The 27,405-nt window shown below is 38.4% G+C and overlaps 2 protein-coding genes across 7 annotated transcripts in view; both read right to left on the bottom strand.

The window, feature by feature from the left end:
- Positions 1 to 904: 904 nt before the first annotated feature.
- On the bottom strand, positions 905 to 17,805 carry apool (apolipoprotein O-like). Its single transcript, XM_061927745.2, has 11 exons — positions 17,687 to 17,805; positions 14,110 to 14,208; positions 13,919 to 14,038; positions 13,472 to 13,526; positions 12,016 to 12,114; positions 8,945 to 9,036; positions 8,752 to 8,856; positions 7,010 to 7,208; positions 6,571 to 6,852; positions 1,873 to 1,968; positions 905 to 1,406 (listed from the first exon to the last, which is right to left on the bottom strand). Exons 1-11 carry the CDS (start codon positions 17,696 to 17,698, stop codon positions 1,318 to 1,320), a joined length of 1,248 nt encoding a protein of 415 aa, XP_061783729.2. The 5' UTR covers positions 17,699 to 17,805; the 3' UTR covers positions 905 to 1,317.
- A 4,553-nt stretch (positions 17,806 to 22,358) lies between these two features.
- Positions 22,359 to 27,405, bottom strand: part of LOC133575284 (connector enhancer of kinase suppressor of ras 2) — a 175,367-nt gene continuing 170,320 nt past the window's right edge. For 5 of the 6 annotated variants that reach the window (XM_061927912.2, XM_061927914.2, XM_061927917.2 and 2 more), the window contains one exon: positions 22,359 to 24,887. In XM_061927912.2, coding sequence (XP_061783896.2) covers positions 24,675 to 24,887 — 213 coding nt within the window. In that variant the 3' untranslated portion in view covers positions 22,359 to 24,674. Of the gene's footprint in view, positions 24,905 to 27,405 lie in introns of all 6 variants that reach the window. The other variant, XM_061927915.2, reaches the window with a different exon arrangement.

Raw genomic sequence — 27,405 nt, 5'->3', positions numbered from 1 at the left:
GTTCAAAAGCCAGCATCTGTGATGGTATGGGGGTGTATTAGATCTCAAGGCATGGGTAACTTAAACATAAGTGAAGGCGCCATTAATGCTGAAAGGTACATACAGGTTTTGGAGCAACATATGTTGCCATCCAAGCAACGTCTTTTTCATGGACGCCCCTGCTTATTTCAGCAAGGCAATACCAAGCCACGTGTTACAACAGCGTGGCTTCATAGTAAAAGAGTGCAGGTACTAGACTGGCCTGCCTGTAGTCCAGACCTGTCTCCCATTGAAAATGTGTGGTGCAATATGAAGCGTAAAATACGAGAACGGAGACCCCGGACTGTTGAACAACTTAAGCTGTACATCAAGCAAGAATGGGAAATAATTCCACCTGAGAAGCTTAAAAAATGTGTCTCCTCAGTTCCCAAACGTTTACTGAGTGTTGTTCAAAGGAAAGGCCATGTAACACAGTGGTAAAAATGCCCCTGTGCCAAGTTTTTTTTTTCCTTTTAACAACACTCAGTAAACGTTTGGGAACTGAGGAGACACATTTTTTAAGCTTTTCAGGTGGAATTCTTTCCCATTCTTGCTTGATGTACAGCTAGTTTCCGGCCACTGCAACAAAGTGGCTGTGTGGGTGTTGTGATCTGTGTGACAACAAACAGCGGAGAATTTTAATTTTAAAGTGCAATTTACATGTTCATGTGCATTTATTAGAAAAGAAAGAGTGAAGGTTATGGCAAGCAGAAAACAACTTTAATTTAAATGTTTTTTCCTAAAATACGCATTGAGGCTGTAAAGAGTGTTTTGTCCAACTACTCAATCAATCGCTCAACACAACAGAGACTTCTACAACTGCTTCACTTAACCCTGGCATAAGACCAAGCATTTGTTTTTGCATAAGATAAAACACAGACATGAATTCAAGAAAAATATAGATTTATTGACTTCTTTAATCAATAAGTGAATACATTTTTGGCAAAAACATAATTGCACCATTTTACGTCCAAATATTCATAATGATTAGAAGAAATGCCGAGGTAACCAACTCAGTAATCTAAATGACAAACATTCAGGACTGTGTCGACTGCAACACAACAGCAATTCATTGGTAAACATAAAAAAAAGAGTGGGATAATTACCGGTATACAATCTGATATCCGTAGCACACATCTATCCTTACACAATATTTGACTATGTTTTCACTTCATTTTTAATGTGGGGAATCAAAATTGTGTGGCAAGAATGACAATGTTGTCACCTAAACAAATCATGTTGTCTGCTTTATACTGTATGTGTGTTTCTCAGTATGGATGAGATTTGTGATAGTGGATCTTAGCTGCGAGTGCTGTAGAGGTCTTCGTCCTCTGGGTTGGATTGGCCAAAGTCCAAAAGTGCGGGATCCGGTGAATAACAAGAGTCCCCTGAAGGGAATGGAGAAAAAAATAAATGGTAACGTTTGAGAACATTTTCATGCCAGATTTGTGTAGTGCTACAGATGTTGACAGACACAATAGGTAAGAGCAACAATAACTCAGAGCAACACCAACACTCCTGTGATAAGAATTCACTTATTAATAAGTCAAAGAAAATAAAAAATGTATCATACTTCTACAAGTGCATGTGAGTAAAACAGTTCAAAACATACATTTAACTAACTCAGGTGTGATTTTGGCTAGGAGGGTAAATCGGTCAGTCACAAAACTGTCTGCATGTTTCCCATGATATGACATTTTTGTGAGGTGTTTGAATCATTAGGAGCAAATGTTACACAAAAACCAGAGCCAGCACATTTTTGTCTTCTCTGGAATTTTCGGGAAGTCGTAGAAAGCTTGGAATGTTTGTAAGAAATCTTCCTCCAACAGGTTTATTGACCTAATGACATTGTACCTTTGTTGTTTTCTACTGCAGGATGTTCCAAAGGCGTGTGTTCTGGTGTCTGCTCCTTTTCCGCAGCAGCAGTCTGCACTTCTGAGGACTCAGCAACTGGTGTTGAAGGTGACAAATCACACAGTGTCAACACCGTTGCCATCAGTACAACACTTTGTTACGTGAACAATGCACAATGTATTTTTTTCAATACCGCTTATCCTCCTTAGAGTGAGCTTGTGCCTGTCCCATGTAGTGTACGTAAGTTAACTGCAACTAAAGAATAAATATTAACAAGACATCAATTTAGAAGAGTCAGAATCAGTGAAGCAAAACAATGCAGAGTTTTCCATGAATAGGGATGGGAATCCTTTACATTTATACCGATACTACTACCAAATATGTACTTCTGAAATGCTGCGGGTGCTCAAACAGTGCTAAAAAAACATAGAAATTCAAGAATATGGAATTCAAAACATATTCTCAGAAGTATCAAAGCAAAACCAAAATAGCAATACAGAGCGACTGTGCAAAGTATATTTACTTTTTATTTAACTGAGACCCTTTCATTTCTTATTTTTTCTTTTTATTCCTTTCATGAAAATGCATATATACAAGCCATATACAGTTGATACTTTCATTGTTTTTTTGTTTCTTATACATTTCCATGATCAGAAAGGAGCAGATGGAAGAATACTATTCTTATATTTATCTGCCCCCTTATCTTATCAGACGGGATTTAGCGTGCAACACTTTAATTTTGAAGGCCAGAAATGTACTGTTGGTCATTAGGGCACAACTAAGGATGGATATCATTTAAATTTTAACCAATATCGGTGTTAAATCGGTAACTGTACTTAGACGGTGCACAAACCAGTACATAAAAAAAAAAAATTAAAACATGCCAATTTTTGCAAGATAAAAACAATGCCTTTTCATTTTTATGGAATTTTGTGACATTTTGAGTTGAACATACTAATAATTGAAATACCGGTAGTTAGTTATAATTAAAATGATACAGTCTAAGTAACAGCTTAAAACATAAGAAGTAAAACTACAACAATTATTATTACAAAACACAAAAGCATATACAAATACAAACCCCGTTTCCATATGAGTAGGGGAATTGTGTTAGATGTAAATATAAACGGAATACAATGATTTGCAAATTATTTTCAACCCATATTCAGTTGAATATGCTACAAAGACAACATATTTGATGTTCAAACTGATTAAAATTTTGTTTTTGCAAATAATCATTCACTTTAGAATTTGATGCCAGCAACACGTGACAAATAAGTTGGGAAAGGTGGCAATAAATACTGATAAAGTTGAGGAATGCTCATCAAACACTTATTTGGAACATCCCACAGGTGTGCAGGCTAATTGGGATCAGGTGGGTGCCATGATTGGGTATAAAAACAGCTTCCCAAAAAATGCTCAGTCTTTCACAAGAAAGGATGGGGCGAGGTACACCCCTTTGTCCACAACTGCATGAGCAAATAGTCAAACAGTTTAAGAACAACGTTTCTGAAAGTGTAATTGCAAGAAATTTAGGGATTTCAACATCTACGGTCCATAATATCATCAAAAGGTTCAGAGAATCTGGAGAAATCACTCCACAGAAGCGGCATAGCCGGAAACCAACATTGAATGACCGTGACCTTCGATCCCTGTATCAAAAACCGACATCAGTCTCTAAAGGATATAACCACATGGGCTCAGGAGCACTTCAGAAAACCACTGTCACTAAATACAGATTGTCGCAGACTGTTATCGACGCAAAGTTCAAAAGCCAGCATCTGTGATGGTAAGGGGGTGCATTAGTGCCCAAGGCATGGGTAACTTACACATCTGTGAAGGCACCATTAATGCTGAAAGGTACATACAGGTCAGTGACGAGCAGTCAGGGGAGGCAGGTGAGACAGTGCCTCACGTGCCATCAAGGAAAGAAAAAAAATGTAAAAAGAAAAATAATTAATTAAATTGTTATATGTATACAGTGATTATACTTTAAAGTTATTCTCCATTTAACTTCACCAGTTTTAGATTATTTTTATTCAAAATCGCTGAATTTTCACATTTGCCGTTCAAATACTGAGAAGAGACTTGCGGTGAGTCAGCAGCCAGTTGAGCCTCACCATGGATTGCGCAATGACTCGGCTAACTGCTGGCCTGCTGTGCAGTGAGACCGTATTGCTATATGAATTATATTATAAATTTCCATAGTTTAGTTAGCTGAGGTATATAATGTACAGTGTATTTTGTCAACAACTGTATGTGTGTAACGTATTTCTTGTGCTGAGCAATCATAAAACGGCTGTGAAGACGCACTGGGGGAGGCACACAGTTCTCCCGCCTCATGGTGGTGGAGAGCGCTAGTGATCCCAGGGATCATTCTTGCGACTACTCGGCTGCAGAATAAGTGACAACAAGCTAGCAGTACTCTGACTCGCCACACTGGGAGAAGTGCGAGCAGACACATGTCTCTCCAGCGGAAGCCAGCTTTTTTTTTCAAAACTATTTATAACAAACATGGCATTTTTATTAGAGTAAACCAGCGTTTGTGGGTGTGTTTTGTCAGATGCAAAAATATTGTTTAATTGCATGCAAAAACATTAAATCAAATGAATGTGTCTGCCAATATGGAGGATTATATACTGTATCCAATATGAAATACTTCTCTAAACTGGACTTTAAGACAAAATGAATGTGATCATACAAAGTAGGTTTTCATGGAGGATAGCTATTGCTGCTTCAGATACAAGTACAGAAAGGTAAGATACACTCACAATACTTGATTTATTTTGTTAAAACCAAATGGGACCTAAAAGTATTTAATAACAGCTTTATCAAATACTTTTTGGACCCATTTATCATATCATAATATCATTATGATAATGCTTTTATGAAAGCAAATAAATCCCTTCTTTTTCTTGTTATTCTAATGTGCAAACTAATGATTAGAGCTGCACATATGAATTTGAGTAAAAAAAAGAAAAAAAACAACTCCAAAACTATCTTTGCCTCACCTGGTGTATAGTTCACCGCACGTCACTGATACAGGTTTTGGAACAACATATGCTGCCATCTAAGCGCTGTCTTTTTCATGGACGCCCCTGCTTATTTCAGCAAGACAATGCCAATGAGTGTTACATCAACGTGGCTTCATAGTAAAAGAGTGCGGGTACTAGACTGGCCTGCCTGTAGTCCAGACCTGTCTCCCATTGAAAATGTTTGGTGCATTATGAAGCCTAAAATACCACAACGGAGACCCCCGGACTGTTGAACAACTTAAGCTGTACATCAAGCAAGAATGGGAAAGAATTCCACCTGAGAAGCTAAAAAAATGTGTCTCCTCAGTTCCCAAACGTTTACTGAATGTTGTTAAAAGGAAAGGCCATGTAACACAGTGGTGAACATGCCCTTTCCCAACTACTTTGGCACATGTTGCAGCCATGAAATTCTAAGTTAATTATTATTTGCAAAAAAAAAAAAAAAAAGTTTATGAGTTTGAACATCAAATATCTTGTCTTTGTAGTGCATTCAATTGAATATGGGTTGAAAAGGATTTGCAAATCATTGTATTCCGTTTATATTTACATCTAACACAATTTCCCAACTCATATGGAAACGGGGTTTGTACAAAAATACAAAACATTGAAAACATGCAAAATATGACTTACTTGATATGCAATGTTTGATGCCAAAATTCTGGGTGTTCCTAAATGCAACCCTGCTCGCTGTAACCGTTGGTGCATAATGAGAAAGTAGCTGTTGTTGTGGTTACTGGCTAGCGGGTTAACAGTGTTATGAGGGCTGCTTTTGGCATATTACAATTACAAACCTAGGTTTCAGTTCCCCATACTTATTCACAACTTCTGATCAGATAAAAAGTACCTGTCAACTTCCTGCCTGCTGTCCTTTTTTTCCCCTCCTAAAGTCTGCTCAATGCCAGCGGCATTTCAGTCACACTTGTGTTGTATTGTTGAAGTCCAGAGTTTCGAGGTTTGTGAACAACTTGCTAAACCGTGATTGGTGTAGAATAAGGAAGTTTGCGCTGTTGTGACTGCTGGATGCAGTAAACTGTGTACGACGGTGGATCTGATGAATACTGTTGGCGTGTTAAAAATGAAACTAAAAAAAGGGGTCAGTCTTTGTTGTCTGTCTGTATCGCAGCACAAATGTTCTAATGTGCCAATTGAGCACCAAAATGAGGTACCGATAGTTACTTTTATTGGTCTGGTTACTACCAGTGTTATTTAGGAACCACGTTTCAGTTTCAACAATCACTTCCCCAAAGTGAAGCATTAATGCTTCGCAAGCCCAACTTTACAAATAGGGCACCCACAACTGTTCCTTTGTATCAAGCTTGTGGAACTAACAGGAAGAATAAATGCTTTGATGACAGAATTAATATTGTCAAATATTTCTGGTCTCAGCGACTGTGGAAGTGATGTAACAAAACTTGAGGAATCAAAGGAGAGGTTTGGGTGGGATATAAAGTTTGTCCAAATATAGTTCTGTGATGCATTCCACATTTTGGAAACTGAAGGAATTATTGACGGCTTTGTTTAGGGGAAATTATGTAATATCAGGAAGTGACCAAAATAGAAAGAAGAGTTTGTTGGGACTTTATCTATTAGTGCTTATTACAATGAATGATTCAGCTAGTTAAGAAAACTGACTGATGTGGTCTAGTCCAAATATATGTGATACCTGCTAGTTCCGCTGTGGTTTCTGAAGTTGGCGGTTCTTCTGTGGAAGCAGGAACCTCAGCTGGTGTGGATTGAGCAATCTCTCCCGTCTCAGGGTCTGGATTTAATATGGGCTCCAAAGGCAGGGTTTCAGTGGGAAAGGCATCAAATGCAGGAACAATGACCTCTGATGCAATCGAAACGTCCTCAGATGCAGCAACAGCGCCCTCTGGTGCTTTGTTGGAGAGCTGAGGCTCCTCGCATTGAACAGGGTCAACCGATTCCTTAGTGGGAGGAGTGGTCTCTGTATTTTCAGACATCAGATGCAGCACACAATGAGGATACAAATGGAGAGTAACAAAGAAAAATAAAATAAAAATAATAGTATTCGCATGTGATTGATGTGGGATAAAGAACTAGAGACCGAGAAAAGGGAGGTCAGAGATCAATATCTGTTCTACCTGAGTCAGTCTCTGCGGGGACCTGCTCAGCTGAGATCTCTGCTTGTGTGACTGGCACCCCCTCTGCTGTGATAGCGATGATGAGTTTATCAGAAGCTGCAACACACTCCACTGATTCCGCTTCAGCATCTGAGATGCGCTCTGAAGCGTGACAAGGCTCGTCAACCACTGCAGCCTCATGAGGTTGCACAGGAGCTGCCTATGAAGAGCATGTGTAATATGCAAACAAAATAAGGACACTTACAAATCTGTTCAAGCAATATACAGTACATGTAGATAAGCCTGTACATGTTGCCAGTTGAAAAACCATTATACCATTGTTCTTTCCAGTACCAGGCGTTAGTGCTGCAAATTGATCGGCATTGAATCGACATTTAGTTTTATTAGCGTGATAATCTCTTTTTATTTTTTTTGCCTTCACCGGTGTTTGAGTGGCAGACATGTTCGCTAATCAGAATTGTTGAACCTAGCATTTCTTCGTTTATCGCTTCAAACAGGGAGAAGGAGGTCTCACTCTGTGCATCACTTTCTGCACCTGGGCTGGTTTGTTTAACAGTAAAATTAACTGAACGCAGTGAGCCCTCTTTGTAGTCATTAACAATCTTTGTCCGGGTGGGCGGAGAGTGAGATCGCCTGTTTTATACACACATAGTAAGACAGACAGAGAGTCTTGCTATTCGCGACTTGCTAGTGAGAAGTCCCGCAGAGTAACAAAATTTAAGAGGAATAATATGGTTACAAAGCCAAATGTCCTGTTGTGATAATATTTCAGCTTCAAATCGGGTGGTCAAAATGCTATAACATTTTTTTTGTGCTTATTTATTTAAAATAAAGTTATTTACCTTTCAAATACAGTACAATGGTAAATAATTATACAGTAATGACAAATAAAAGTTTATATCTTTTAAAATGGTTACTTGCATTAATATTATATTTTATGATTACATTATAAACACTGCATAGTTTGTATCAGTTATTTTTTCAGTTTAAGAACATGATGTAGACAAAAGCTGAGTCTGTCTGTGTGGGGCTTGAGACAAGAATATGTTGATTGACTTTCTAAAAGTAATATGTCTTCCTTAATTCGTTAGTTTCGCAGTTTTATGTTTTTATATGTATTAAATATGAAAATCGCAATTTTGGAGAGAAAAATCAAAACTAAGTTATTTTCTCAAAATTGTGAAGCCCTACAATATATTTCATTTTTTACAATGTGACCTTAATTTCTTTAGATTTACAATAGTGTACTACAGAACAATCACTAAGTTTATAACAAAGTACACAAATGCAGGCAAAGGAAATGGGCATTAAAACAGATTTGTAGATTAATTAATTGTTACATTTTGATGACTGTGTAGAAGAAATTGGAACTAACATCAACTGTTTTGTAGTCTAAAGAAGAATAACGCAACATAAGCTAAGGTTACAACAACACAATTATTTGTTCTTGCACAAATCCTTCGGCATGCATTATTATGCTTGGACAGTGGCACGGAAACAGGAAATCAGACTATTCAGAGGGAGTCTCTACCATCCCTCAAGTTGAACCAACATTGACAGAAAGTGAATCGTGTAAATTTCGCCTATTTATATATTACCAAACGTACTCCATTGTCTGAGAAAGACATTTAATCAATAAAAAAGTAAGGACAATCTTCTCATAAAGATATTATTTCTAAAAGGAAATCATTAAGTTTGTTTTAGTTGTAAGTAAACACATTATGTTTAAAGGGATAAATAACCTGTTGCTGTGGAGAAATATCAGGTTCTGAAGACTTGGAGGTGAGCAGTGAAGACACAGCAGCGCGGCTCCACTGGCCAGCAGCATACATTTTCTTGCCAGTCACCTTGGTAACAAGAGAATACCAGTGTTTTGTTGCATGAATGTTTGTGTTAACGACTGCCAACAAGATTTGTATGGAGAAAAAGGCTCACCTTAAAGACAACCACTGCCTGGCTGGGGTAGCACACTGAGGCTCCAGCACTTATCAGACCCAAAGGAACTGCGATTCTCTTCAAACGAGAGCCTAAAATGATGTTTTACTACATGAATTAACCTTCAGAACTTTAAAGTAGCAGTACTACAACAGCGTTTCTTCAAATTAATGCTGTCTTATCATTCCAACAGTGACATTTAAACACTAAAGTAGATGCTAGTGATAATGCCCATGGCTATAAACTAATACAGGCAACATGAGAGACGTCCTAGCTGGTCCACCGAGTTTACAGTAGTTCTACTGCCATGACAATGACAGATTATAGCCCTTATAAACTAGGGTATATTCGAGGTTTTGATATAATGTACATTACTGTATGTTTCTGACTATAGGGCACACCGGATTATATTATCAGCGCAATACTGATGAGCGGGTCTTCTCAGGTCTATTTTCATATAAAAGGTGCATCGGAAGATAAAGTGCATTAAAGGGGTCATATTATGATTTATTTTTTCTACATATAAAACACTTCCTTGTGGTTTACATAACATGTAATGGTGGTTCTTTGGTCAAAATGTTGCATAGATTATGTTTTACAGACCATCTTCAAGCCGCTTTCTGACCGTCTCTTCAGGATGTGCCGTTTTGTGGGCGGTCTTATTTATGTGGTTCCACTTCAACAGCGTCTTTTTTCCCCCTCTTCTTTGCTGCACCAGGAGTTTTTAGCGCTTTTAGTCTTCTGATAGATATAAGTTAGAACTGCATGTTACTTTGTATTAACAATGGCAACAGCGAAAGATGAATGCCCCACAACAAGAGGATAGAGACCAATAAGGAGCTTATTGACTACAGCGTTGGTGCGGACTACAATGACGAATGAGGACTTATGGGGATCCCAAATACACATCAGCACGTACCAATAGTTAAGAAAAGTTGGTTTTGCATATTATTGCAGAACAAAATTCTAGGTAAAATGTCTCCTAGTATGTCCCATTTTGGGGCCCTTTACACACACCATAATAATACCCGTATGTTGAAGCACAGTACGTCTGACTACGGTAGCCCTATTTTGCTGACAATCCATCAAGCGGTGCGGCTTTGTAGCTTACCAAAGTCATACTAAAACATGTTGACTGATTTTCGAGCACCGTGTGTAATGTTCTATATTCTCAATGAAACATCAAAGTTTTGGGCTTGCTGAGCTCGCATCATTTATTGAACAGGCGTCAGCTTGCAGTCTACACATATCTCTTATATGTGACTGCCATCTACTGGTCACACTTATCATTGCACCATGTACCAAATAAAATTGCTTCGAGGTCAGTAAGCACAGCTAGAATTAATCCATACATTAGGTGCACAGGGTTATAAGGTGTACCGTTGATTTTTTGAGAAAATTGAAGGATTTTAAGTGCACCTTATAGTCTGAAAAATACGGTACATGTTGTTTGAAGCGAAAAATCAATCCATATTACTCATTTAAACTGTGAAGGAGGACTAAAGTTGGATACATGTATCTGATAAATGGCTATCAAAAGCAGATCTGAGGCATAATGTAGCATTCAAACGGTCAAACATTTTACTGAGGAAAATTCATAACTCTAAGTGCCAGACATATGCTGAAATGCATTCCGTTACTAGAAACATTCTTGGTTTGTTTGTGTTAGTTAGAACCAGGGACCCGCATATCCTATTTTAGACACACACAATTAAACAGAACTGTTTATTAAGTATTATTTAGCTTCTGATAATCTCCAAATTGTTCAGTCATTTAAAGGGGCCATTTCTAACCTTTACAATGCTGCCTTGAGGGTACGCTAACTTTCAAAAGTGCGGAGTTGAGCATGTAAACTACACTTCACATAACATTAGTTGTATTTTTTGTCAGTTAATGATATGGATTTGGCAAATCCAAAACAATCATTACCTATCATTAAATGTACAAACTATCAAGACAACAAAAAGACTACAAACTGTTATTTGTTTCTCTTGGACTGCTTTTGGGTATGTGCACGCACTTCCTGCGTGAACATGTGGACGAGACATCGGTAAGTGAAAATCCTGAACGATAGACTAAATCTTAGGGTCCATGCGCAATTTTTATTCAATATGATTAGTAATTGTGAAAAATATATGTATTTTTTAAACTTTGTTCCGTTAAACCTCATGTTAACATAAGCTATTCAGTGGTGTTCTTGTTGTGTATTTTGGTTTGAAAAATGTACCGTAAATTCCTGACTATAGGTCGCTACTTTTTTCCAACGCTTTGCACTCTGCGGCTTAAATAGAAATGCCAATTGTTAAAAAAAATAAAATAGGCAAAAACATGGAAATGGTGTGTTATTATTTGTGGTATGGTGCCATCTTTTGGACAAGTTCGCTCACTACACCTGCTGCAGCGCCCTCCTGTTTAGACTGAGCTTTCAACTGGAAGTATAAGTGCCGTTCCGTTTACTATTCGTCTATAGCGCTTCTACTCGAAAGTATTCTTCATTCATCACTCCTATCAACCTTTGTAGGTTTTACAATATAACTAAAATAATTCTCAAGTACTAAACCGTCACGTGTGATGACTGTACAAGTGTTTTCCTGCATATTTGTACGTGCTATCGTAATGTAAGTAAGCTAGCGTCATTAGCATTAGCTGTTATGCTAACACATTTACAAGTGTCTGTGCTAGTATTATTAACCTACAATGGAATTCTGTTTGTATTGTTTTGATTTCACAAATTACTCAGTAAATTCACCAAAAACATCACAGTGGAGGTATTGAGTCTGTTTCGCTGATTGGAGAGCTAACTTCCACAGCGAGTGGGTCCATGACGATGATGTCTGTTTTGTTTGATCAGCTGTTTTACTGCCATGTTACAGACACCGTTTGGAAACAACTAAGGTATCTAAATAGACATTTACAAAATATTTTTGTGTAAATAACTTAGTTGAACACACTGCTATATTTAACAATTGCATAATTTAGCTCTTTCACCTGGTAAATGTGCGTATCACCAACTCTCAAAATACCATCTCCCCAAACGCTTGTAATGTGTGTCTGCATTAGTGGCAGGTTACCTTTGCGTGCCAAGAACATGCCAAGCACGCCAGCCATGGTGATTGTGCCAAATCGGGGTAGAAAACCCGGGGGAGGATTTTTCAAGTAGTAGTATACATCTGAGACACACAGAAGAACAGTCAATGTAGAAAATACTTCTGACTCTTTTGTACATCACACCATCTCATCACAACAATCATTACGTACACAAAGTAGTTTTCTGACACAATTCTCCAGTTGTAATTGACACTATTGCATCCTGTTTAGCCATGTTGGTGGATTGGTTTGCATTTTTTTTAGTTAGCCGGGTTATACAAACAAATAAAAATTACATTTAACTGTGTACATTGGGTGATTAATATGGTAAGGAACCACCCATTTGGGTATAAATCTGAATAACATAATAGTACATTATGTAAACGACAGTCTTGCATCATCCTCCATTCCACAGAAAGTACTATAGTAAGTATGCTATTTAGCAACAAAAATAGACGTACCTTAGTTTTTGTACGCCCCAATTTCTGTATGATTTGTTTTTTATAAAACGTCTCAGTTTATCAGTTTGGCCGAACATTGCGGTTGACAAACTAGTTTGTTTGTCTGCTTACCATTCTACGGATTTGTGTCAAAACAAAGCATCCCACACATTCCTGACTCGGTTGCTGTCCTTTTTTAAAAACAATTTCGTTAGCCTGCAAAATTAGGTAATATGGGGCCAAAAAAATTTGCACATTCTAGCACTTTGATAAAGGTGAGAAACACTATTAAATTCGAGAGGGAATTTGTAGCAAAGTATGAAGGTGGCATCGGCGTGGCTCTCCCCGCATGATCTCTCTCTGTTCATCGTTGTCTTAGCCAATTATACAATAAAAGTTAAAAATTATGTAAAATTGATTTATACATATTTTGCATTGTTTTCTGCATGTAAAACTATAATTAGTGTCTATAAAATTAATGTGACATATTATTTCCTATGGGAAAAATTAATTTGTTGCGGATTGGTTCGCAGCCAAGTGTGAAGCTACTGTGATAAGAATCAGCACCCCTCTAAGTCCAAGTCCATGGTTCTCACCCGGGTAGGAAAGGAGATCTTGCCCCAAGTGGAGGAGTTTAAGTACTTCAGAGTCTTGTTCACGAGTGAGGGAAGAGTGGATCATAAGATCGACAGGCGAATTGTTGCAGCGCCTGCAGTGATGCGGACCATGTATTGGTCCGTCGTGGTGAAGAAAGAGCTGAACCGGAAGGCAAAGCTCTCAATTTACCCATTGGTCTACGTTCCTACCCTCACAAGATCACGGTTACAAGCGGCCAAAATTAGTTTCCTCCGTTATTCTTTCTGAATTATTTATACATTTAATGTTTTTAAAGTGTTTCAAGAGGAAGATTAAAATCTGGCATGTTATAATTTGTGTAATGTGCCTTCGTATACTGTATGTTTATGGAACATCTGCAACTGCAGCCACTAAAGCAACCTACCCTCTCCAGCGTGGTAAAGATTTACACTTCCTCTTTTCACGGAAACACAGGCCCCCTGTGTGGAAAATGGAACAGAAGCATCATGAAAACAATTTCCAACAACAGTGTGACATGTTTGCATGCGAGTCAGGCACTTGGTGTTTTTTCTCCATCTTCCACTACAGCAAACTGTCAAGTCTTATCATCGGGTGGGACGTAATTGCATGAACATCATTTCCGAGAATGTGGGATTGTGCTCAGCAACTTCAAGATGAGTGCCAGATTTTTTTTTGTGTGTTTTGGCTAATGTTCCGTTGATGGCATAGGCAATCTTGTGAATGTGTCACTTTCTGTTTGAGATCTAACAGCAGATGCATGCACAAACAGTGAGTAAGATAATCAAACCGTGGGAAGTGTTAGTGTATATATATTGCATGTTGTAAAAAGGCGCTAAAGAGAACCAAGTACCTTTACAGCATGGACAAAGGGTAACAGGCCTTCTCTCGCTGTAGTTAGGCCGTTTTCAATTAGCCCTGGCTGATCAGGAACCAGCTGTGCAGATTTTGTTACTGGGGTGTAGATGTTCAGCTGGAGACAGAAATTAATGTTATCAATGTAATGTGACGAGGAATTGCCTCCTTCAATATTGATTCAAGTACCTTCTCTCGAGTGACGAGACCATCAGTGGACACTTCACTCACAGTGTACACTCGGATGGAGGCGATGCCCAGCACTGCCGGGACGGCCACCATCACCAACTAGGAAGAACAAAAATAAGCTGTTACACGGGAACTGCACTTTTTTTGGAATTTTGCCTTTCGTTCACAACCATTATAAGAGACAAGAACACATACGCCTTTTTTTAGGATTTTTTTAAAGATGTTAAAAAAAACGCTAAGAAAATGCGGCTAATGGGAGTCACCGTTGTAACCTTCAAAGCCCTCTAAAACAACTTCAAAACCCTCCATCAACATTTTATATACACACTGAAAGTATATATACAGGGCTCAAATTTAACCATGGCGACCACCCTCGTCACTTGCTGTAATACCCTAAAAAAAGTGATCAACATCAACGGCAAAAACATGCAGTGACTGCCCTTGACTTTGTATATATACACATGTATACAGTATATACACATGTATAAATACATAGGGGGTACACCCTGGTCAAGTCGCCACCTCATCGCAGGGCTGAATTATATTAATAGATTTTTTTTTTTAATCTGTGTTATTTTGCAGTAAAAATAAATGATTGAATAATATGTTTCCCACGGTTTTGCATAACTACAAAATATGTGTCAAAATAAATTCAGGTTCAGTGTCCATCCATCCATCCATTTTCTACTGCTTGTCCCAAGTGTCAAATAGTATAAATATCCAGAGCCACATTTTTGACCCGGTCCGCCGCTGTGGTGAAACGGAGCTGCTTGAAAGTAAAATTGGTGTACTTGAAAAAACACAAATACTTGCCATTCTCAGAGGAAAATATAGCATCAATTGATTAAGAAGGCATTATTTGCTTCCTAAAGGCAACAGGTTGTAAGTTCTGATCGTATTGAACGCGGCTCAGGTGTTAAATAAATGCAGTGGTTCATTTTAGTGACAGGAATGCTGAGACGTGGTCTTAAATAATGTGCCTAACTTGTGAACTAAATTAAACAGTATCTATTAGAAATTGCCGATTACAGTCTCTCTGATATGTAGTGCACCATAAATGTTGGTTTTCTTATTTAAACTACTTTAAAATATGTTCTTCTTTAAACTATGGTCCACTAAGGCACAACAAGCAAAGTTACAACAGTTTTTTTGACTTAATGCGATATTTAGAAAAAAAAAAAATCATCTGAAATGATCCAGCTGCTGTAAACTAAATACATACAACAGCTGAGATAGGTTCCAGCACCCCCCGTGACCCCGAACAGGACAAGGGGTAGAAAATGGATGGATGGAGTGGGCATTAGCATTGACTAATTCTGCCAGATGTATAATCATATCATAATATAACATAATTAATGAGAGGGGGCTTTACGGGACATTTTACAGCAAACGTAATCGTAGCACTTTCCTGCTCCGTCGCTGTTAGCAGAATGTAAAGGAAAATGTCATCTTGTCAGAAAACTCAGTGGGATAAAGTCTGTAATCAAATGGCCATTGCCTTTATTGGTATATATTGTATTTATATTAATATATATATATATATATTTTTTTAACTGTGTTAATTTGCAGTAAAAATAAATGATTGAATAATATGTGTCCTATGTTTTTGCATAACTCCAAAATATGTGTCAAAATAAATTGAGGTTAAGAGTCAAATAGTACCCGCCTACCGCCCGAATGCAGCTGATATAGGCTCCAGCACCCCCAAAAAGGGACAAGCGGTAGAAAATGGATGGAAGGATGGATCCAGAGCCACATTTTTGACCCAGTCCGCCGCTGTTAGTATCAAATGTGGTCAAACGGAGCTGCTTGAAAGTAAAATTGGTGTACTTGGAAAAAACACAATTACTTGCCATTCTGAGAGGAAATTAGAGCGTTTAATCGATTAAGAAAGCATTAGTTGCTTCCTAAAAGCAACAGGTTGTATGTTCTGATCGTAATGAACGCGGTGTTAAATAAATGCAGTGGATAATTTTAGTGACAGGAATGCTGAGACGTGGTCTTAAATAACGTGCCTAACTTGTGAACTAAATTAAACAGTATCTATTAGAAATTGCCAATAACAGTCTCTCTGATATGTAGTGCACCATAAATGTTGGTTTTCTTATTTAAACTACTTTAAAATATGTTCTCGTTTAAAATATGTTCCACTAAGGCACAACAAGCGAAGTTACAAGTTTATTTTTTTTCACATAATGCAACCATTGTGGGTAAATTGCAATATTTAGCCAAAAAAAATAATCCAAAATGATCCAGCAGCTGTAAACTAATTATATACAACAGTGGGCATTAGCATTGACTAATTCTGCCAGATGTATCATCATATCATAATATAACATAATTAATGACAGGTGGCTTTACGAGAAATTTTACAGCAAACGTATTTGTAGCACTTTCCTGCTCCGTCACTGTTAGCAGTAAAGGAAAATGTCATCTTGTCAGAAAACTCAGTGGGATAAAGTCTGTAATCACATGGCCATTGCCTTTATTGGTAATTATTGTATTTGAATTATATCAATAGTTGTTTTTTGTTTTTTTAACTGTTATTGTCTATCTGTGTTGGCCCTGCGATGAGGTGGCGACTTGTGCAGGGTGTACCCCGCCTTCCGCCCGAATGCAGCCGAGATAGGCTCCAACACCCCCCGCGACCCCAAAAGGGACAAGCGGTAGAAAATGGATGGATAACTGTGTTATTTTGCAGTAAAAATAAATGATTGAATAATATGTTTCCTATGTTTTTGCATAACTCCAAAATATGTGTCAAAATAAATTGAGGTTAAGAGTCAAATAGTACCCGCCCACTGCCCGAATGCAGCTGAGATAGGCTCCAGCACCCCCAAAAAGGGACAGGCGGTAGAAAATTGATGGAAGGATGGATCCAGAGCCACATTTTTGACCTAGTCCGCCGCTGTTAGTATCCAATGTGGTGAAACGGACCTGCTTGAAAGTAAAATTAGTGTACTTGGAAAAAACACAATTACTTGCTATTCTCAGAAGAAATTAGAGCATTAATCAATTAAGAAGGCATTATTTGCTTCCTAAAGGCAACAGGATGTATGTTCTGATCGTAATGAACGCGACTCAGGTGTTAAATAAATGCAGTGGTTAATTTTAGTGACAGGAATGCTGATAAGTGGTCTTAAATAATGTGCCAAACATGTGAACTAAATTAAACAGTATCTATTAGAAGTTGCCGATTACAATGTCTCTGATTAATGTTGGGTTTCTTATTTAAACTACTTTAAATTGTGTTCCTATTTAAACTATGTTCCACGGTTCCACCGAGGCACAAAAAGCAAAGTTTAAACAGTTTTTTTTTTCACATGCGCGGTTAAATTGCAATATTTAGTGGACAAATAATCCAAAATGATCCAGCTGCTGTAAACTAATTACATACAACAGCATTGACGAATTCTGCCAGATGTATAATCATACTGGACGAATGCCTATAACTACTCATGTCTGACAACTCACGACGCCGGAATGCCGGACGTAGATACACTATACAGATAAGCATTCTTAAAATGAGTTTATTAAACAGAAACTTTGCAGAAGAGAACATTAGACAAGTATTCACCTTGGCCGCCATGACAGCGCTCCTATTTTCGTCCCCTCTTCTTCTTCTACTGGGTCTGTGCGCTTCAACCTCGCCTTTCCATACCACGGTTAGCTGCCGTCATCTAACGGTGATTACTGGTACTGCAGTTTAGACAACGAGCGCTTGATTTGAATATGCTTCCTGCATTGCATATGTATTGAGTGATTGATTAAGACTTTTATTAGTAGGTTGCACAGTGAAGTACATATTCCGTACAATTGGCCACTAAATGGTAACACCCGAATAAGTTTTTCAACCACTAAATTGATTCATGATACAGATATATACTATCATATATACTATCATCATCATACAGTCATCACACAAGATAATCATCAGGGTGTATACATTGAATTATTTAAATTATTTACAATTCGGGGTGTTGAGGGGGTGGGGGGTTAGGTTTGGTTGTTATCATCAGTCATCAACAATTGAGAACATAGAGAAATGGATATTGAAACAGTGTAGGTCTGACTTGGTAGGATATGTACAGCAAGTAGTGGACATAGAGAGAGAGAGAGAGATCAGAAGGCATAAGAAAAAGTATCTGCATTTGATTGTTTACATTTGATTATTAACAATCCAGGGAGGGTGTTATAGGGTTGAAGTTGCCTGGAGGCAGGCCCGGCCCTAACCAATCTGGCGCCCTAGGCAAGATTTTAGGTGCCCCCCCACAAGAAACCGAATAGCTTTATCTTTGACCTTTTTTTTTTACTTACAACTATACCTAATATATAAAGGGGTGGACAAGTGACTATTACCTGCAGGGCAAACATTAGCTAACAATGTAAACAAAAAACACCTGCTTAAAAGATCTAATACCTGAGGAATGTAAGGTGGGAGTACAGTAATTACCTAACGTTACATTATTATTTTCCATAACAATTTAGCCCCCTCCACAATATTAACCCGACGTTAAAACAGAACTAGCTATTTATTGATTAGCAATTGCCGAATCATGTAACTTTAGCTTAATGCTAACAAGCCAGGTTACTATCACATTCTGTAACAGACAAATAATTTAATGTAGGCTAACGTTACCTACCTGCTACCTCTGTCTTTTCTCGTTTCTACTCCTCTTCTTTTCTCTTTTTTCTTCCTTGGGCACCTGACAGTTTTGGCCGTTTTGACATCTTGTGTTGATTTTTTGATGTGGTGACGTCCAAAAAGAGTCATGATACGGGAAGGGAGGGGGGGGGGGGGGGGGGGGGTGTAATGTTGTAACAAATAATATTTCTATTAAATAGGCTTTACTTTGCATTTTAATTAACGTGGGATTATTTTTTTGTATTTAGAAATAATAGTACCAACTTTCTTTTTTTTTTTTTTTTTTTTCTCCAACATTTGTGGCACTGGCGTGGCGCCCCCTGATGGACGGCGCCCTTAGCATTTGCCTATACGGCCTATGCCACGGGCCGGCCCTGCCTGGAGGTGTACTTTTATTTCGGTTTTGAAGGAGGATAGAGATGCCCTTTCTTTTATACCTGTTGGGAGCACATTCCACATTGATGTGGCATAGAAAGAGAATGAGTTAAGACCTTTGTTAGATCGGAATCTGGGTTTAACGTGGTTAGTGGAGCTCCCCCTGGTGTTGTGGTTATGGCGGTCATTTAAGTTAAGGAAGTAGTTTGACATGTACTTCGGTGTCAGGGAGGTGTAGCAGATTTTATAGACTAGGCTCAGTGCAAGTTGTTTTACTCTGTCCTCCACCCTGAGCCAGCCCACTTTGGAGAAGTGGGTAGGAGTGAGGTGGGATCTGGGGTGGAGGTCTAGAAGTAATCTGACTAGCTTGTTCTGGGATGTTTGGAGTTGAGATTTGAGGGTTTTGGAGGTGCTAGAGTAAAAACAAGTACAGGTTTTACTATTATCACAATGTATGAATGCATATCTCATAATTGTGACTTAGCATGGGGTTATTTGTTTTCTTTCACTTTTAATCTTTCCTGTGATAAAATGGCAACCAAGGTAATCAACAGAGGTGGGTAGAGTAGCCAGAAATTGTACTCTAGTAAGAATACTGTTACTTTAGAGATTTATTACTCAAGTAAAAGTCACCCAAATATTTACTTGAGTAAAAGTAAAAAGTATGTTGTGAAAAAACTACTCAAGTACTGAGTAACTGATGAGTAACATACACACTCATATCATATATGTGTGTATATATATATATATATATATATATATATATATATATATATATATATATATATATATATATATATATATATACAGTATATATATATATATATATATATATATACACATATATATATATACATACATTGATATATACAGTATATAATTTATATTCATTTATTTTGCTGTTTTTGTTTACATGTTAAAGGTGTTTTAATGAATATACATGCATGTTTAACATATAGATTCCTTTCTTTCATGAAGTCTAGAATATAAGTTGGTGTATTACCTGATTCTGATGACTTGCGTTGATTGTAATCAGACAGTAGTGATGATAACGTCCACGTTTTCAAATGGAGGAGAGTAAAAGTTCCTCCTTTCTGTCTAATACCACATGAAAGTGCTGGGTTTTTGGCATCTTATTTGTCCAGCTTCCATATTTGTTTTTATACACTTTACAAGAAATATATTGGCGGCAAACTCCGAAGCTTGCTAGCTTGTTTGCGCTGGCTTTCGGAGACTCTTGTTTTGAAAGCGCAGGCGCGATGGAGCGGCACTTTTATTGTGAAGACAGGAACGTCCTCGTGCGTTCAGTCTTTAGGCTTTTGACGGGATGTACGGTTGAAATAAAAAAGTATTCCGTACAATTGACCACTAATTGGTAACACCCCAAAAAGTTTTTCAACTTGTTTAAGTCAGGTCATGTGACCACCTGGCTCTGTTTGATTGGTCCAACGTCACCAGTGACTGCATCTGATTGGTGGAACGAAGTGAAACGTCACAAGTAAGGCAGGCACTTTGAAGGTCTGTCTGACAGACCAAAACAAACAAAGCGTGCATTAACAGATCGATAAAAATTAGTAGCGAGTAGCGAGCTGAATGTAGATAACAGTAGCGGAGTAAAAGTAGCGTTCCTTCTCTATAAATATACTTAAGTAAAAGTAAAAGTATGTTGCATTAAAACTACTCTTAGAAGTACAATTTATCCCAAAAGTTACTCAAGTAGATGTAACGGAGTAAATGTAGCGCGTTACTACCCACCTCTGGTAATCAAAAAGGTCAACAAACGAACAAGATTTCTCTAAAGGATCTCCCCTCTGGTCAACAAAAGCACCATGAAGATTCTAGCGGGAACTATCATTCAACCCTTTTTCGATTACGCATGCACCTCCTGGTACCCTAGCACCTCCAAAACCCTCAAATCTAGACTCCAAACATCCCAGAACAAGCTAGTCAGATTACTTCTAGACCTGCACCCCAGATCACACCTCACTCCTACCCACTTCTCCAAAGTGGGCTGGCTCAGGGTGGAGGACAGAGTAAAACAACTTGCACTGAGCCTAGTCTATAAAATCCGCTACACCTCCCTGATACCGAAGTACATGTCAAACTACTTCCTTAAAGTAAATGACCGCCATAACCACAACACCACTAACCACGTTAAACCCAGATTCCGATCTAACAAAGGTCTTAACTCATTCTCTTTCTATGCCACATCAATATGGAATGCACTCCCAAAAGGTGTAAAAGAAAGGGCATCTCTATCCTCATTCAAAACCGCACTAAAGGAACACCTCCAGGCAACTTCAACCCTAAACTAACACCCTCCCTTCTCCTACCTCCCCGGATTGTAAATAATCAAATGTAGATACTTATTCTTATGCTTTCTGATCTCTCTCTCTATGTCCACTACTTGCTGCTGAATATGTACATATCCTACCAAGTCAGTCCTACACTGTTCCAATGTCCATTTCTCTGATGATGCAATTGTTGATGACTGAAGTGTTGATATCAACCATACCTAAACCCCCCTCCACATCCCACACCCCAGATTGTAAATAATGTAAATAATTCAATGTATATACTCTGATGATTATCTTGTGTGATGACTGTATTATGATGATAGTATATATCTGTATCATGAATCGACTTAAACAAGTTGAAAAACTTATTCGGGTGTTACCATTTAGTGGTCAATTGTACGGAATATGTACTGCACTGTGCAATCTACTAATACAACTTTTAATCAATCAATGCAAAAATGGGCTTCCATACAACACTACAAAATGAGACTTTTTTAAAAAATAAATAAATGTGATATTGTGAAGGATTTCATAAATGTTATAATTATTTTGTAGATCATATTCGTAGTGTGCATAATTGCCTTGTGTTTTTGAAAATAATCAGCATGAGCAATTAACCTGCTCAGTGGCCTAGTGGTTAGAGTGTCCGCCCTGAGATCGGTAGGTCGTGAGTAGTCATACCAAAGACTATAAAAAAAATGGGACCCATTACTTCCCTGCTTGGCACTCAGCATCAAGGGTTGGAATTGGGGGTTAAATCACCAAAATGATTCCCGGGCGGGAATACCTCCCAGGAGGTGAGGATGATGGGTCAAATGCAGAGGAAAATTATTGGTACTTTAACTTTAATCTGCTATGCACCAAATTTGATCTACTAAGCTAATGATCGAAATGTGCATGAGTGAAGAGGCAGAAATAAGCAAAAACAGAGGTCATAGTGCAGAGGATTCCGTTTATTTGGAGTCAAATTTGAACAACATAAGTCTACAATCTGTATTTTTTGTAATATATATTCATATATATGAAACCAAAAAAGGCTACTTTAGGAAGAATAAATGTACTTGTCTTTCTTTTTTCGATATCTTTCGTCAGTTTATTGTACATAATAACAGTAAGCTAATATCATCCTTGAAAAAGAGCAATATGTTCCTTTTTTTATGTTGCAGTGCAACTTACACCGTACACACCTGTGCAATGTACCATGAGGCATACACCCCCTGAAAGGACACACAATGGAGTCTCCCCTTTGTTTCCGGCCCCTTTCTGCAGGTCTACACACACACACACACACATACACACAGACATAAGGAGTGACTACAAACCAGAACTCGCTTTTTGTTCTTTCAAACAAATTGCTCTTCAGCAGAAGACCAAGTCTGTGTACTCCCACTCGTCCTCAGCTGTGTGTGTAGGAGCTCCAGTAAAGCCAGTCGAGCGTCGCCAAAGAGAGGGTTGGGAGGCACAGGGAAAGTGCTTGCATCATTTAGTTTCTTTATGGTACTTTCAAATAAACAATTCAAAAACAGAGCTATATCTGGGTTGTGTTTGATATTTCACAAGTGTGTAATATGATGAGGGGCAAAAAAGTAGTGAAGATTACGTACAGGTAGTGCTGGATGCAGCAGGTGCTACACGTGTCTGTCAGAATCCTTGGCCCATGTTGCACACTTGTGTCGGAAACCACCTGCTATCAATCATGTACAAGAACGATCTTTTCTGTGTATGATTGTATGGTGAACAATAAACAATGACGTCACCTCCTTTTCGGAGGCCCCTCATTGCACTGACTATATGAACAGAATGCCAATACCTTCAGTTGTGCGACTTTGCATGTCTTAACACACAGATACATAAACGGAAAGAGTTCCTTTAAGTCTCTGCACATTCAAATCTGCGCGAATCATGCACTGCAAGTCAATCAATCCCGCAATCATGAGAAGTATAAGAAAAGAAAAATGATCCACAATATTTTACCCTGTCCAATCAAATCAGTCCCAGACCTTTTTTCCTCATGCAACGCATCACTAGGAGAATGTCTATGGGTCAGCCTTGATACTAGAAAAATGTTACTCAGGTTGATGACGGGGGTTTGCTCTGAGTTCAGTGATAATAGAAGTAAAGAGGGGCGGTGCACTGCAAAACCTTGGCCTTGGCATAGAACACAGCGTACTTTACATTATATCTATGACACAAAACGTAAATAGATTTATATATTTATCTATGTTTAAATATATTTGTCCACTGTACACAAATCTTTAGAAAATGAGACAAATGCTTGTACCTGATCATTTGAACAGCAATGGTAAAGAGGCCGATGAGACACAGACCCTGTGACGGCGCCAATGAGATGAAGATATATAGAAAGTGCATTCTTTGCAGTGAGTGACTCCTTTGAAAACAAAATTAATTTTCACCCGCTCTGATACATACGTCCACCGCTACCTCTAAACGCAAATCACAGTGGTAGTGGAATGCAAACATGTATACAGTATCCACATATACACACTCTTAGAAAGAGAATAAACAGAAGTCGGAAGTTAAACTGTAGGTTTGCACTCAGTTGCGCAGACAAACTGACGCAGTTTGAAAAAAATGGAGCATCTATAGAAATAATAGAAATGGTTGTTAATGACTGTGGTGGTTGTTTTCATTGGTTCATTGGTAAAGTGATTAACCAGCGTCCATGGCTACCTTTCACAGTCTTCTATTATAATAAAAGTCACTGAGCTGACTTCCCCCGCACTGTCCTGTCAGATCAGCTGGGATAACAGTGAGGTCCCTACACATAAATCAGCGTGATATGCAGTGAGGAAACCAAAGGGAAGGGGAGAAGGGGGAGGACTGGTGGCTCTGAGTGCAAAGTTCATCAGTACAAAAGTACAGTGCTGTGGTGAAAATAATTCTCCTCTGTATTGCTGCTACATTACTGCCCCGTCCCCCTAAAATCAAGCAGAATAATAGCAAAAACAAGAGTATACAAAGTAACATGTCGAAATGTCTCCCATTCCCTTCTTGACAGGACTTTATGCTGAGCTCCATAGACAAAAGAAGATTAATGGTTTCTGTTCAGGCATGCAACAGGCACCCTCAGGGGTCCTCAGAGTTATCAAAAGTTCATACACGCATATCTCAGACTGTTCCCTCTATATTTACACATGATACAGTGTGTGTGTGTGTGTGTGTGTGTGTGTGTGTGTGTGTGTGTATGTGTGTGTGTATGTGTGTGTGTGGGTGTGTGTGCATCTGTCTCACACATGGGTCTCAATAAAGGAGTGTGTGTGGGTCATGACAGGAGCGCCTAGCGGGGAGAAGTCATCCTGGCCGTTAGTGCCTGCAGGGCTGAGCTGGCAGATTTCGGAATAGAGCTCGCTGTGCCACTGCTTCCACTCTCTGAAGGTCTGGGAACACAGGCCTGGGTCCTCCAGGAGGGCGCAGATGACCGCCAGCTCGGACTCTTTGGCCTGGAGGAGACATTACACTGTTAACAGTTGGGTGAGATTGTAGTTTAGGTTTAATGAACATGTTTATGTTTTTTTAGCTACACTTTTTCATCATGGATTTTCCATAACTTTGACGACACCTTTTATTTGATTTCCATGGCCAAAAAAGCATTTTGTCTCAATGAGACCACCGAAATGTAATAATCGTAACACTAATATTCAAATTTTACCCTTTTGTGGTAGTCATTGAGATACATTTGCGACCTCCGCTACTAAAGTGTGCCATCTCATGTGTATTGGAATGACAAGGGACGCAACTACTCAGGTTTTATGGGGTATGCAAACACATCACAGGCATTGCTGAATAGACAATATGTCTAATATTTACAATTTTGACAGTCCATACATGTCGACAAGCATACTTAAAACAGAGCTGCAGCGCGATTATCACTTTTCTCACAGCTATTTCTGTGCGTGCGTGTCTGCACGTCCTTTTTCAGACGTACTAATTACAGACGCAAAACAGCGGCCGTAGAGCAGTTGTACTTTTGATAAATCGCACTGCGCGTGCTAAATAATTATTATTGCATTCTCTCCTCCCAGTATTGTGGGTGTTCTGACATCAGCATATATTCTGCATATCCATGAAAACAGACACTCTAAATGGATTGCACTCCTTATCTGGTCACCGAACATATGCCATCCTCTGTGTGTATTATCAAGCTTGTTTGTGTATTAATACATGGAAACCTTTAGTAGATCAGGCCTAAGGTCTTCTAGCCCAAAACAGACATTTACAACTACAGTATGCAACTTCTCATCTTAAAGTAACGTAAAGAGTAGATGTGAGCACTAAAAATGACCTTTTATCATATAGTTACATTTTTTAAATAATATTTTTTCTGATTAACAAAAAAAAAATACTAGTTAATATTGGTTTTACAATGTGATATCTTGAACTAACCTGAATATTCACGAGCAGTTTTGAAAAAAAGTAACATGTCATGTTCATATTCATGTGAAACTGTTTTTAAACCTTCTTAATCAAACTTAAATTTAATTTGATGCATGTTTTGTACTAAAACGAATCCATTGGAAAAATATATATTTTTGTGGAAAATAAAATATGGTAACACTTTAGTATGGGGAACATATTCCCCATTAATTGGTTGCTTATTTACATGCAAATAAGTAACATATTGGCTCTTAATTAGTCATTATTAAGTACTTATTAATGCCTTATTCTGCATGGCCTTATTATACAACCAGTAAGCCATTAATTAAGAGTCTTCCCTCAATAACATCAGATTTATTGCTTATTAGTAACCATAACCCTAACCCTAACCCTTATATGTTCCCCTAGTGTCCAAATAACTCTAATTTAAGTCTTTGTTACTTAGAATTTGTTCCCCATACTAAAGTATTACCTAGAATATATATTTACTATTTTACTTACTTCATTAAAACACATTCATAATCATTCCAACTCGACTTCCACCAGAATTCGATCACAAACTCGTGAGATGCACACTAGCCACGAAAATTTGCAATGGGAATTATGTTCTTATATTCTAATCTGTGATGGAGCAGGACACGGCTAAGAATATGAGAATTCTTATGAAGAGCTCTGTTAATCATGTATTGACATTTTCTTCACGCAAAGCAGACCCCCCACGGATCGCGGGCCCTATGCACAGCGTGTGATCTGTTTAGGGTGGGGCGGAGGCATGAAGTATTTGTGTTTGAGTAAGAGAAAGAGGGGGTGTAAGACGAGGTGGCAGCGAGCACTTATTCACTGACATGCCTCTGTTATTGATTATGCCATTTACACATGCACAACCAGCTGTTAAATACAGCAAATGCCAACTCAAAATAATTCCTTGGCCATTGTTTTGTAGAGCTCCTTCTAGCGCTATAAACGCCACATACACCGCACACCCACTTTTTATACCACTGGGATTGACAATAGAGTTCCTTGAATCCTATGTAAAATTAGGCGTACATCTGAAATGCGTAGTGGGCCTCTCTAAAAAAAAAAAAAACATCAGGCAGGACCACTTCGATGCATCATCTCATAGTTCAGTTACAACAAATTTAGTTTTTACTTCTGCTCCGTCCCACGTATAAATCTACTTGGTGGACAAATAATGGTCTAGGCTTTTGCCAAACAGTATGTCGTTTGTTACAACGGTTATGACAGTAAAAGTATTTTAAAGTGCAGAGCAAGCCCAAAGGCACACTTGTTCTCACCACAGTTACAAGTCTATGAATGTTCTCATTCATCCAGGTCAATGTCATCCCAGGGCATTCACTCGATGCTAGTTAGTCATATAGAGTGGAGAAAGCATGAAACTGTAGTCGTCACAACTGCGGCACAATACCCATAGGTGAGTGTATGTCCTCACGCTGGTGCTGAGGACAGCCAGCAACATTACTACAAATTACACAGCAAGAAAGCAGACAACTTTGCATAAGAGTAGAATTTTAGATTGGTCAGATCTAGTATCAGATCTCATAGATTTAGATTGATCTAGGACGA

This window comes from Nerophis lumbriciformis, linkage group LG35 (assembly GCF_033978685.3).
Source record: "Nerophis lumbriciformis linkage group LG35, RoL_Nlum_v2.1, whole genome shotgun sequence".
Lineage (NCBI taxonomy): Eukaryota > Metazoa > Chordata > Actinopteri > Syngnathiformes > Syngnathidae > Nerophis > Nerophis lumbriciformis.
Note: the sequence above shows the minus strand (reverse complement) of the source record. Positions and strands in the feature narration are given on the sequence as shown.